General features: G+C 30.1%; 1 protein-coding gene across 4 annotated transcripts in view; it reads right to left on the bottom strand.

Annotated features, from left to right (window-relative positions):
* LOC142330479 (angiotensin-converting enzyme-like) overlaps positions 1 to 13383 on the bottom strand; it is a 102419-nt gene that overhangs the window by 26544 nt on the left and 62492 nt on the right. For all 4 annotated transcript variants that reach the window (XM_075375746.1, XM_075375743.1, XM_075375747.1 and 1 more), the window contains 2 exons: positions 13061 to 13158; positions 3983 to 4155 (listed from right to left, as the gene is read on the bottom strand). In XM_075375746.1, coding sequence (XP_075231861.1) covers positions 3983 to 4155; positions 13061 to 13158 — 271 coding nt within the window. The remainder of the gene's footprint in view (positions 1 to 3982; positions 4156 to 13060; positions 13159 to 13383) is intronic.

The raw sequence follows: 13383 nt of genomic DNA, 5'->3' as shown, positions 1-13383 counted from the left end.
GATATTATATCAAATTATTATACAGACAAAATATTAAGAAATATATACTTATATATATATTTTTTTTTAATCTTTGTGTACATTCACTATAAGAAATATATTTTTGATTTCTATAATTCTTAAATATTATTATCATTCTTAATTGAATTTCCATTAGGTTCACTGACCAACATTAAAGAATATAATAACAATTTAAAAAATTTTTTTGAATCATTTACAAATTAAATTGATTTTCAAATTACATGGAGATCATTTATTAAACGAGTTGTGGATAAATGTTGTCAATTGTGTTGGACTTATTTTAAAGCGTGCTTGATATTAATTTTGGATGTGGTGAGGTCAAGGAATTTTAATGATTTATTGTGTTAATGGTAGAAATACAAGAAATAACTAATTACTAAAATCATATAATGATATATGATAACATACATCAACTAGTACTCATACAAAACAACTAACATATATAGGAAAGAAAATTGCTATACCGCTTTCAAAACAATGTAAATTCACAAAATTGCACAAAATAATATGCAAACACTAATGAACCGTGCAGCCCAGGAGAATATTAATTAAACTATATAAATGCATTAAAACTATACTGGGTAAATGCATATTAACCAACAGAACAAAGAAAACAGAAAAAAATACCAGACATAACATTAATAATATCAATATTTGCAAATCATCTCATAGAAAGTATATATATATATATATATATATGAGACACAGACAGTTATATTAACCATGTTTATAAATTTTGCGCATAGCACACAAACACTAATACGTTTACTCACTTTGAACAAAATGAAATTTACAAATACATAAGTTGACAAAAATAATATTACAGATGAGCATGCAACATAGATCAAATATTTTATTCAACTGTGTAATAAATGTTTCCTTATCACTTTAAGACAAATGTTATTAACAACTCCACCTATCAAGGAATTGCATAATTAGTTTCAAAAGGATTTTCCAAAAGGTAATTTTCAATGTAATTTTCTAAACTTTAAAAAAAATTAATTATCTTTAAAAATTATCTCAATTTTTATTACAATAAAAAAAAATTATAATCAGATGCCAAGGTTTTAGATATGCAAGTTATGTAAACTATAGTAGATTCTACTTTAATAAAAAATAAAAAAATAAGACTGAAAAACTTAAATACACATGACACTTAAATCTTTAAGAAATAAATGTAAAGATCATGTGGTAAATAAATTTTAAGAAATATGATGAACAAAAATTTACTGATATGTTACCTATAACATTAGAAATGCTGAACTGTGTTTACCACATGTTGACCTATGATAGGATTTAATCCCATTCTTTTATATTATTGAGGTAAAGACTGAAATAAAGTGGGAATCATATTTATTTCTGAGTAGATGACTTTTAATTGATGGCAATGATATGCCAACATGGAAAATTGATCCAAAATTTCTAAGACAAATGGTGAAAGTATCTCTAGAGTTATGATGGAATGTTTCAATGGAAGCTAAATTTGGAAAAAGTATTAGAAGTTTATTCATATGGCTATGACTAAAAATAAATTCCAGTAATTTTTATGAAAAACCCTAAGATATAAACAATATTAATTGCCTAGAAGTAAATTAGTTTGTAAGTGAAGAGAGCCAAGAATCTGATACATATTGATATGTCTATATTTTACTAAAATTAATCTTTTTGAGATTCATATTATTCCTCTATATTGTTTAACTATATTTAAATTTTATTAAATAAACCACCTAGTGGAAAATATTGAGATAAGACATATCTAAAGAAATAATTCTGTTACTGCATATAGAGAACACATTTGCAATAATGGTATTGCTTCAATCATAACTGAGGATGTGGGATCCTATTAAAGTACTTCATGAAAAAATTAAGGTACATATGTCTTATCACAGTAGTCTGTACTAGGTGGTTTATTTTAATAGAATTTAAATATAATAAATATAAATAATTTTTTTTTTCAAAAAATAACAACTTAATCACCAAAACACAAAAACAAGCACTAAAACACTAACGAAAAACTAATATCAATAGTTGAATTTCACAGGATCGCAGATCATCAGTCAGTACACAATTTTATAGTTACATCAAGCAAATAAAAAAGAACTTAAAAATTTAGAAAGCAGAAGAATAAAGTCATTTACATGGTAATTGTAAATCTAGAGGGTGCATATTATAATACGGAAAATAATAAAATATTTAAAACAAAGATTTAGACTTAAATATACAAAAAGATAACTTACAGAAAATCTGTACAAGAATTGGGTGGCAATTATAAGAGTAAATGTACCAAAGAAATGTTGTAAACTACTATAAATATTAATTTCAGTAAAAAAAAACTTAAATTTACATCTCAACAAAAGGGAAACTTTTATTTAAAAAGTTGTAAAACCAGGATATTGTCTGTTCCTATTACTTTTCAACTCATATATTGAATTCATGCAGCAATACATGAAATGAAGAGAGATTTTGAACATGCAGTAACTGTACTAAAAGAAAGGAAAAAAAGTTTAGATTTTCTGTTGAAAACATCATTAAATAAATATTCTTTTAGCAGAGAGCAAAAGTAAATTATAAAGAATTATATAAATGGCACAGATTCATTGTTTCAGGAGAAATCAGTTTGAAAACAAATGTGGATAAAATAAGGGAGAGTAATGAGGAATTAAATATAGGAAAAAATTTAATATTTAGATCAAATACTTCATAATACTTAAAGTACTTATGTTCTATCTGATTACAATCTATCATAAGTGAAAGAATTTTGTTATTTAGTCAGTAAAATTACTAAGGAGGGATAAAGTAATCTAATCTAGACATCAAAAGCAAACTAGGTCAAGCAAGGACAGCTTTCATGGAGGAAAGAAATATATGAAATATAAATTTAAGCATTGGAAATAAAATTTTGAAAATATTTCTAAGAAGTATAGTGCTTTATGGTAAAGGAATGTGGATGAGAGAAAGACTAGAAAGTTAAAGAATAGAGGCATTTGAAACAGTATATTACAGGAAATGGTGAAAATGAAATGTAAATCAAGAGAACAAAGAATATAGAAGAAACACTAGACATAATATTAATATAAATATTTGCAAATCATCTCATACAAAGTAAACATATATACATGACACAGACAGTAACATTAACCAAAAGTGATTATTAAGTGATATCTACACATTGCACATAAACACCAATAAATACTTTTACTCACTATAAAATAAAATTTGAAATAAAGAGGTCTTAAAATGAATAGGAGAGGAGAGAAATTCGTTAGCAACATCTTGTAGAAAGATGAAGCAGGTCTACTGTTAATTACTTAGAACACTTTAGAACAACTAGGTCTAATTAAGTTTGTATAGAGGACATGTAGAAGGTAAAGGCCGTAGAAGTAGGAATTAAATTTGGAGTAAACAAAACACATAACTAAGAAATATGTTGAGGCTATAAATATAATACAAATAGTCTACAGATGCTATAAATAGAAATATGTAAATACATTGAGGCTAAAAATTGGTGCAGAACAGAAAAAATGGAGAATAGCACCAAACCAGTGAATTCTCTGTGGCTCTCTCACCATTCTAAAAGTAAATTATATTTTACAAATTAATTTTTCAGTATTTTAAATCAAAGTTTATTTTACTAATCTTTAGTTAGTAATTTGGACAATTATCATTTTCTGGTTCTTCCACTTATATACTAAACCAAAACAGTTAAAATATTAAAATATTTTGAACATTACAATAAATTCAAAAATGTTTTCTGGAATCATATTTTCATGTATATCGAAAGAATTGCATTTTTAATTTATTAAAAATAACTAATGAATAAAACAAAATAAATAAGAGTTGTATAATAAATTATCGATAAATAAAATATAAATTCACCCTATAGTAATAATGATTACTATAAATGTAGTAATATTTAAAATTGTGATAGTAATTACATTGTCCAAAAATTTTACGTCCACACCTGTAGTCTTCACCATCAAAGAAGTCCCATGATCTAGGAGTGCAATCAAATTTACGACCATCTTTTGGCTTTTCAAGAATTGATTTCCTCCAGAACGTTTGTGGTAATGATTCCAAATATAATGATTTAAAAAATTGTTCTGCCATTTTTGCCATCATTACAACAGAATAATTCTGTAAAAAAAGAAAATTATAATTATTATTATAAGTTAAAAATGATTAAGAATATATTGTTAATTATTTAAACCCCATATGATAGATGAAAAAGAAGACAAACATACATGAAGAAAAGAAAAATTAAAATATTACAGATATTTGTGTAATATGGTGTGACAGAGAACTGGAAGAGCACGATGAAAATAAAAGGAAGGATAGCAATGGCAAAGGAAGCTTTCAGAAAGAAGATGAAATTACTATATAATAAAAATCTGGACTTAAGAGTTAAGGAAAAGGTTAGCCAAATGCTATTTATGGAATATCTCGTATGGGAGTGAAACAAGGACGATGAGGAATACTCTAGTGATGTAGGTATGGAGAGAATAAGATGGATGGATAAAGTTATGAATGAGGATGTAATGAACAGGATTAAAGAAGAAAGAACATTTTTGCAGGAAGTACATGAATGAAAAGGAAATTAGAGGAACTGCATGGTTAGAGGAAATGGAATCTTGACAACAGCATCAGAAGGGTCAACAGCATTAGAAGGAGAAAGGAAGCAAAGAAAAAGAAGGGTGAAGTTAATAGATGAGGTGAAGACTGGAAACTACAAGGCAACAAAGCAACAAACTACAACAAAAGGATTCCTTAAAAATTAAGTGTTCTCATATTGCAATAAGTAAATTTATAATTTTTTTCCTGTTTATCTTCTGGGAATTACCATTCCGGTATTACTTCACAGGATGAATGAGGATGATATGTACGAGTGTAAATGAAGTCTTGTACAGTCTCAGTTCGACCATTCCTGAAATGTGTGGTTAATTGAAAACTCAAACACCAAAGAACACTGGGATCCACGATCTAGTTTTATGGATTCAAATCCATACAAAAGTAACTGCCTTTACTAGGATTTGAACGCTAGAACTCTCGACTTCCAAATCAGCTGATTTGAGAAGACATGTTCACCATTAGACCAACCCAGTGGGTTATACTTATAATTTAATCAGTATTTACTTAACCTGTAATAATTACATAGAGTTTTTCCAGTAATGTCTCATTTTTAGTTGAATAAAGGTAGCTATTTTAATTAAGGTCACTGTTGAGAATGCTTGGTTTACAACACTGATGAGTACTGCGTTTTAATTTGAGACATATGGCAAGGTTTATAAGATTTCAAATAAAGAAGACTTACTTGGCGAGAAAGGACATTTTTTGCCATAGCAATTCAAAGATTTTATTGCGATTTGAAAGTGAACACATAGATTAGTTTTCAGATCACTTTTTGGGAGAAGCAGATGAAACTAGAGGAAAGGCTCTCAACTCATGTCAGAAAATGAAAATATTTTTGCGATTCGTAAGTGACAACAGATTTCAAACTGCTGTTGCACAAGATTTTGGTGCCCACCATTCAACAGTCTGTAAAACTATAAATAACATACTGAAAGCACATTTATGGATCAAATTTTCATCAGACTTACAGGCAATGGAAGTAACTAGAGACGCGTGGTCTAACACATTTCAAATACCAACAGTTATTGGTGCACTCAAATGCACACATGTCAAGATTAAAGAACCATCGGCATTTTGATACAATTAAGTTAACAGAAAAGGATTTGCAAGCCTCAATGTGCAAGTCACTTGTGATTCAATTGAAATGATTACTAATGTAAATGTTCAGAGGTTCGGAAATGTACATGATTTCAGGATTTCAATTCAAGAGTTCAGTATACCAGATTATGTCACAATTTAAAAGGTAATTTCTGCTTGCTTGGAGGTGAATTTCACTTGGTTATTAACACCTTTTAAAAGCCCTGTCAACAGAAAACAGCAATTGTTCAATGTCAAGCGTGCTTATGAGAAGGTCATAGTTGAAAGAATATTCAGCCAGCTGAAACAAAGGTTTCCAATTTTAGGAAAGCAATGTGAAAGAATCTTTGGAAAATGTTCCAAAAATAATTGTGTGTTGTGTTGTGTTTACATTAGTAAATATTTACTGGATAATTTTGAATATTCTGAAGAAAATGTAGAAAACACTAACAACGAATGTGTTGATGGAAATGAAGTAGATGATATCGGCACAAAGGATAAAACGCCAGGAAATACTTTGAACACTGTTTCCTCGTTAGATACAAAATTAAGGCTATCAATTGTTTCATTATTTTTAATTTTGTTTCATTTTTTAACTAATTGTGATTTAATTCACTTATTGTCACATCTATATTTTTATTTATTACTAACAAAATGAATTGAAAACTTATAAACATAAAGTCAGTAATGAATATAAATGCCACTTCGGTATAGCTCAGTTGGTAAGGTATAGGACTGAATTAACCAAATCAAACCCGGGGACACATCAACATTCGTGCAATCAGCAGATTCAGTCCAATAATTTATCAATTGAGCTATGCTTAAGTATCATGTTTTTTTGTTTTTTAATCTTTTTTCCATATATATTTTTAATTTTTTTATTACTAAAAAATATTTTTTCAGGAAAGAGGATATTTATTTGAAAAACATTACAATTAGTGATTTACAATTACTTGTCAAAATAAAAAATCTTTTTTTTAGCCAAACAGACCTACAGTTTATTCAATTAATTTTTTTTTGTCATTTTTATTACAACTGTATGTATCCTCATAATTCTGAAAGCAAACAATCTCATTTCACCTCAAAGTTAGTTTCACTAATGTAATTTAAAACATTCAAGCTCAACTATGTAGAGTCGATTTGGCCCTAACTGATATTCTATCAATGATAAGTTCTTTTTTTGCTTGCAACCTGGCAGCATTTATTCACTCAAGTAAAATAAAATGTTGGAGTTTCTCTGATGTGCAGACAAATTTTCATTTTCTAAACAGAACTTTTTTCTTTTGCTGTTTAATTACTGTAATCTGTGCAGGCTATAATTCAGAATGTACACTTTCATTCTGCTTTTCACGATTGAAACACAAATTCCAATCTCCTTTTTTTAATGAAGTTTGTGGTTCATGTAAGGCAGTATTGCAGCCTCCTGCAATTTTCTGGTAAACTGGACTTTCTTCATAATTTAACATTTCCAGAAACACTTTTTCCCATTCAAGAAGTTTAATTTTTTTTATTTCCTGTAGTATTTTGGTCTGTTTTCCATTTTACATCTGTCTTCATGTTATTAGAAATTTTTTTTAACTTTCCAGTAGTATAATTTTTCCTGGAACTTCTGGCACATCCATATTTTATTTCTATCCATGCCTTTTCTTTGGCCTATACAATTTCCAGGATGACAAATTTATTGAAAACGACAGCATGATCTTTTAAAAGCTTTGCAAATAAAAGTCATCTACAACTAGTATCTGCAGGCAATTCTTTCTTACTCGAAGACATGTTTGATACTTCTATTCACAATATCAAATGACTAAATAAAATCCTTTGTCTTAAAATAATTATAGCTACAGATATAACTAAACATGTTTGTTTATGTTTCTGAAATCACAAATATATTCAATTAATATTAAGAGAGTACTTACAAATTAAGTAATTACTTATAAGAGAATACTTATCCACTGCAAAAATTTTCCAATGTTAACTTTCAAGTAAAAGGTTGCTTTTACTCAATTATAATCAAGAGATAACTTATACATAAAAGTATTACTTATTCAGATAAGCAGTCTCTTAACAGTAGTTACTGATTTTTATTCAATAGACCATAATTAGAAATTCTTAAAAATATTAATGTGAAGAATAAATTAATCCTATGAAATATGGAAAATAGGAAGACAGAAAACAAAAAATAAATATTTTTTGAAATCTGATGTTACAGTAGAATATTGAACAATAGGTGGTTTGACAGAATATACAGTAAAAAGGATTTAAAGAAACTTGATCTTTCAGAAAGGATGAGGTTGGTTGCACATATGTTAAGGCTACCAGATTTAGTGAATTTGGATCTAGAAAGAGGATAAACATACTAAAATATCATATGAATGTCAAGCTTTCTTCTATAGCTTATTCAATATAAAAATAATAAGAATCTCTTTTAAACACTAATTTTTTTAACATTGAGGTTTCTGGTCGTTATTATTTGATAATTTAAAAAGTTTTTTACAGTGAAATTTGACAAAATCTACATTATCAGTTGTAAATTAATTTCATTATTGTACATTAGTATTGGGAGCAAAGTAACGGCATTATTTATATCTGTTTCTGTGAAGCTGCATTTTCTGTATACTTTCTACTAATATTTCAATCTTCTTTGTTCAGATAGGGCTAAAAGATCATATGAATTGTACAACATTTCCCTTCAGTTGTTTCTAACCAGATCTTTTTCGTTTATATTTTCTACTTGCAGAATTTATAAGTCTGAACTAGTCTAATCATCTCAATCTTGGTCTACCTACAAGTCTTTGTACAAATAGATTAGATGAGAAAATTTTCTAAGTAAGTCAGTCATCATTGTCAAGTCAGAGCAGATGTCGTATTCATTATAATCGCTTTTGTTTGAAATTACTTATTATAGTTTCTTCTATGCCAAACTCTTGGGTTTTCTTTGTATCCATTTACCTAAGTAAAAATTGTTCTATTACCTGCTATAATTTTGGCTTTAATTTTTAGTTCCAGAGCTCTTGTTTTTGTAAAGACGAATTCAAAATATCTTTTTTTTAACCTCCAGGACCACCACCAGGACCACCTCCAGGGGGGGTATTGCTTCAAAATCAATCAAAGCAATTAAAATCAATCTGTAGATACCATATTTATAATGATATTACCTAATCAAATTCCAGAAAATATTACCTGTTAATTATATTTTGAATAAATTCTATTAATTTTTTGCTAACTTTTGTTATAACTATGTGCAGAATGTTATAAAAATTAATAAATTACAAATAAACACCAAATATCGTATTTATATTTTATTTCTTAAAAATAAAAAATTATTATAGACAAAACTTTTAATTTTCCACTTATGAATAAGGATATCACCAATCAGCAAAAACTATAGCAGATTTATTGGAGCAGTAACAAGTACCGCTAAGAAGTCCATCCCTAGAGGGTTCCGCAGAGAATATATCCCAGGGTGGTCCCAAAATAGCAAAGTTCTCTCCGAAGCTTCCTCGAGACGGGCGATCAGGAGGTGGCAGACGAGCTTCTCCATAGCCTTGATGCTGCAAGACAACAGAAATGGTCAGAGACGGTGGGAAGCCTGAACTTTCAGACCTCGAGTCGTCATGCATGGACTCTGCTAAGAAAATTAGGAAGCGAATCTCCTATTCAGAGACTGAAAGCAGGTGTCTCCCCCAAACACTGTGGCATCCCACATAGTGGCAACAACCAGAGCACCACGAGACAGGGCGCACACAATTGAGATAAAACGTGAACTAAGGAACTTGAGGAGGAAGGCAGGAGAGACTGAGTACGCTCACCCTTTTACACTGAAGAGGTTGAGTTGGCGCTCAAAGATGTTGCTCCAGGGAAAGCACCAGGGTTCAATGGTATCAATCCAGAATTTTTATTAAACTGTGGAAAATACGCAAAACTTTGGCTGGCCTGATTCTTCACTGACATATTGCAGACCGGTAGCATGCCTAGAGTGTTTAAGCAATCGAAGGTAGTAGCCATTTTGAAACCGGGTAAACCAGCAAACTTACCTAAGAGCTACAGGCCTATAGCATTGCTATCAGTGACATATAAATTACTAGAAAAGCTTATCTTCAACAGAATCTGTCAGAGGATATATGATGTTACATCAATTGAACAAGCAGCCGTTAGGCCAAAACGAAGTTGCACCAACCAGGTGCAACTTCTTGCTTACAGTGTACATTGAAGTGGGGTTCCAAAGAAACCTTAAAACCTCTGCCGAGTTCTTTGATTTATCAGCTGCTTACGACACTGTCTGGGGAGAAGGCATGATTTGTAAGGTCCTCCGTGTAATCCCATGCAAACCAACAGCTCGCCTCCTTAATAACATGCTGAACGACAGAATGTTCCAAGTTATCATGGGATCTGATATAAGCTCATTGAGAAAACTCAAGAATGGCCTGCAACAAGGGTCAGTACTTGCGCCTCTCCTTTTCAGCCTCCGTGTTGCGGACATGCCAGAGACAAGATCTAAAAAGCATGGCTATGCCGATGACTGGGTGCTAACAATAAGATGTAGATCATTTGAAGAGTCAGAGGAGCCCAGGAGAAGCTGGAGGTGACCTGGAGAAACTGGGGAGGTACTTCCGGAGATGGTGCTTCCAACCGAATGCTAGTAAAACAGAGGTGATGCTTCCATCTGAGTAACGAGATTGCTAATAAAGAGCTTAAAATTCTATTTGAGGATGCATGGCTCTTTCACAATAAGAGACCGAAATACCTAGGTGTGACACTTGATAGAACGCTTTCATTTAAGGAGCACCTAATGAAAACTGCAGGGAAATTGAGAGCAAGAAACAACATCATACAGCAAGAAACAACATCATGAGAATGATTGCTGGGGTTATCAGGGCTACTCCCGTGGAATGGCTCCCTGTATTGACATATACACATACCACATACCACATACCACTCCTGAACCGGCGCTGTATGAACGCTCTTGTAAGAGAGTACAAGAAGATTATGAACAATCGAAAGCTGCCAATACATGAGGACTTTGAGAATGCCAATCGTGGTCACCTTCAATCTAGAAAGCCACCTATCAAAACAGCAATTGCTGCCGCAGAGGACGGATTTGATCTAATTGACACCTGGCATTGAGAATGGACCACAAAGCAGAATAACCAAATCCCATGTATTACTCAAAGGCTGCCGGGTTTTTACTTGCCATGTAAGACATGGTCAATGCTAAACAGAATACGGACTCAGCATGGTAGATGCGCCTATTTCCTGTACAAATGGGGTAAAACACTGACACCCCTTTGTGAGTGTGGTGAAAATCAAACTATCAGACACATCACGGAGGTTTGCCCTAGGACAGCTTATGAAGGGAACCCTGAAGATTTTCTGGTGGCGACTCCAGAATAGATAGCATATATTAGTTTGTTAAATCTTTGTTTATAATTTTGACTCTAATTGGTGTTATGTTTTAGTGTCATACGCTAAATAAATAAATGAATATGGAATTTCAGTTTGATACTACATGATACAAATAATCTTTTGAAATACAGAGTGATTCAGGGGAAAAGGGAAATAATTTGGTAACTAATTCTAGAGCTTGAAAAATGGAAAAACTTTCATACAAACATATATCTTCAAACACTTTGTTATTGAGTTAAGGCTATTGAAAAATTTTGCCTGGATTTGTTCCCCCAGTGAAATGTGGTCGTACTGAAATTTTTAAGCTGTTATACATAAGGGGTAAACTTGATGGTTTGTTATGTATTTTGACCTGAAAAATCAAATAAAACAGGTCCCAGAACTAGATCTTTCATAGTTTTCATGATATCCAGGATAAAACAGAAAAATTTGGTGACGAAAAATTAAGTTTATAATTTAAGTACAATAACAATGTTAAATAACTAATAAATGCTACAAATTTTAGTATCAAACATTGTAGAGAATTTAATTCTACAAAAATTAATGTAATAAAGTCTATGAAAAACAAAAGGACATCAATTTTATTATTAAAAACTAAACAGGACAAAATTTAACAGAAAATTATTATGTATTTGTAAAAACTAAAAACAGCTGGTTTTAGTACAACAAATTTAGACCTTTCAAAAATTATGATGGCAACACTAACTACATGCTTCAAAATTTATTTGAAACATAGTTTTTGACATAATTCTGATTGTATTTAATTATTTTTGAAAATCAAGTTATGTAGTGTTTTTGCGTTTGTTTTACTCTAAACTGTATCTACATTTTCCCAATTAAATCTGAATTTAAAAAAGTAGATTTCTGTTATGAATTCTTTGTTTTAAAAAATGCTACATCTCTTCACTGAAGTAAAATATGTCGATATGATTTTGTACATCGCTTTTATGATGGAAGTGCTCCAGTTGCGGTGTTAGAATAACACTGTAGATTCCATGAATTGAATTCAAACTTTAAAATTGAGAATCTTTGGGTAACAGCCAAAAAATGAATTGTACCACAGAAACTGACCTCATTAAAGCAATAACATCAGTATGGTTTCATGTTGAAGAAATCAGAAAAACATGAGTAGTACACGTCTTGAATCGATGTCAAATTGTGTATGTTGAGTGATTTAGAATAAAGGACTTATTAATTACTAAATATTCACAAATTGTACAAGTATGATTTTTCGCTAAATAAAATTACTTTTTATTAAATAACCTTATCTGCATTTGGTTTAATTTGCAAGCTACTGTACGGAGATTAATACCACAGAGTCAAATAGACTGGTAGACTGTAAAATATTATAATCAAAAAAGATGGGCATAGTAGAATTGTAGAATGTTTATCTCAACAAGTATGTAAGTGATTTATCAAATGTAGATTACTGTCTAAAATAGGAAAGCAATTTAACATATCATAAACTGATGATATAACATATAACAATTGAAATAATCTGATTATTATTTGTCTTATCTTTATTTATGTCAAATTGTTACCCAATATTTTGGAAAACAAAATTTTTAAAAACTTTACTTTTGTAAAGTTTTTGGGGGAACATGAATACATCAAATATCACCAGTTCTATGGCAGTTAAATTAATCCAACCATACAAATGAGACAAACGGCCTATGATATAAAAATCATTATAGGGAAGGGCGATAGACTTGTGCTTCAGGAGTGCAGGTGCTAGTATAAATTGAAAGCAGGCTCATACGTACAGGTAAAATGTCTAAGAAACAGGCTATTAAAAATCATTAATAAAATGTAATTTTAAATGCACATAAATCATATATTTTTATAGGATGAATTAAAAACAGATGATTCTTTGAAAAGCAAATTAAATTTTTATTTATTAGAAAATAAATATTTATTTTTTAATTCTGTTTACCTTTGAAATCAGCATATCTGTAACGTTAAAATCTTTAACATTCTTATAAGGCTTAGTACTTTCATATAAATGTTCCCAGCTTTTACCCCATAAGTCTCCTGTAGCAAAAAAAATAAAAATACATGCATAGAATTAATTTCACATCTACATGTAAGATATATATCTCAAATAACTTTTAAAAATCATTAAACAGAAAAATAAAAAATTAGCAATTACTATACTTCAAAATGATCTATTTTTACTTCCTTGTATGAAGTAAAGGAAGTATTGTCATTGCAAAAATTTTGATTTTCAGATTTCAATGGATATATCCATTTTCACCA

This window comes from Lycorma delicatula, chromosome 9 (assembly GCF_047948215.1).
Source record: "Lycorma delicatula isolate Av1 chromosome 9, ASM4794821v1, whole genome shotgun sequence".
In the NCBI taxonomy this organism is placed as follows: Eukaryota; Metazoa; Arthropoda; class Insecta; order Hemiptera; family Fulgoridae; genus Lycorma; species Lycorma delicatula.
Note: the sequence above shows the minus strand (reverse complement) of the source record. Positions and strands in the feature narration are given on the sequence as shown.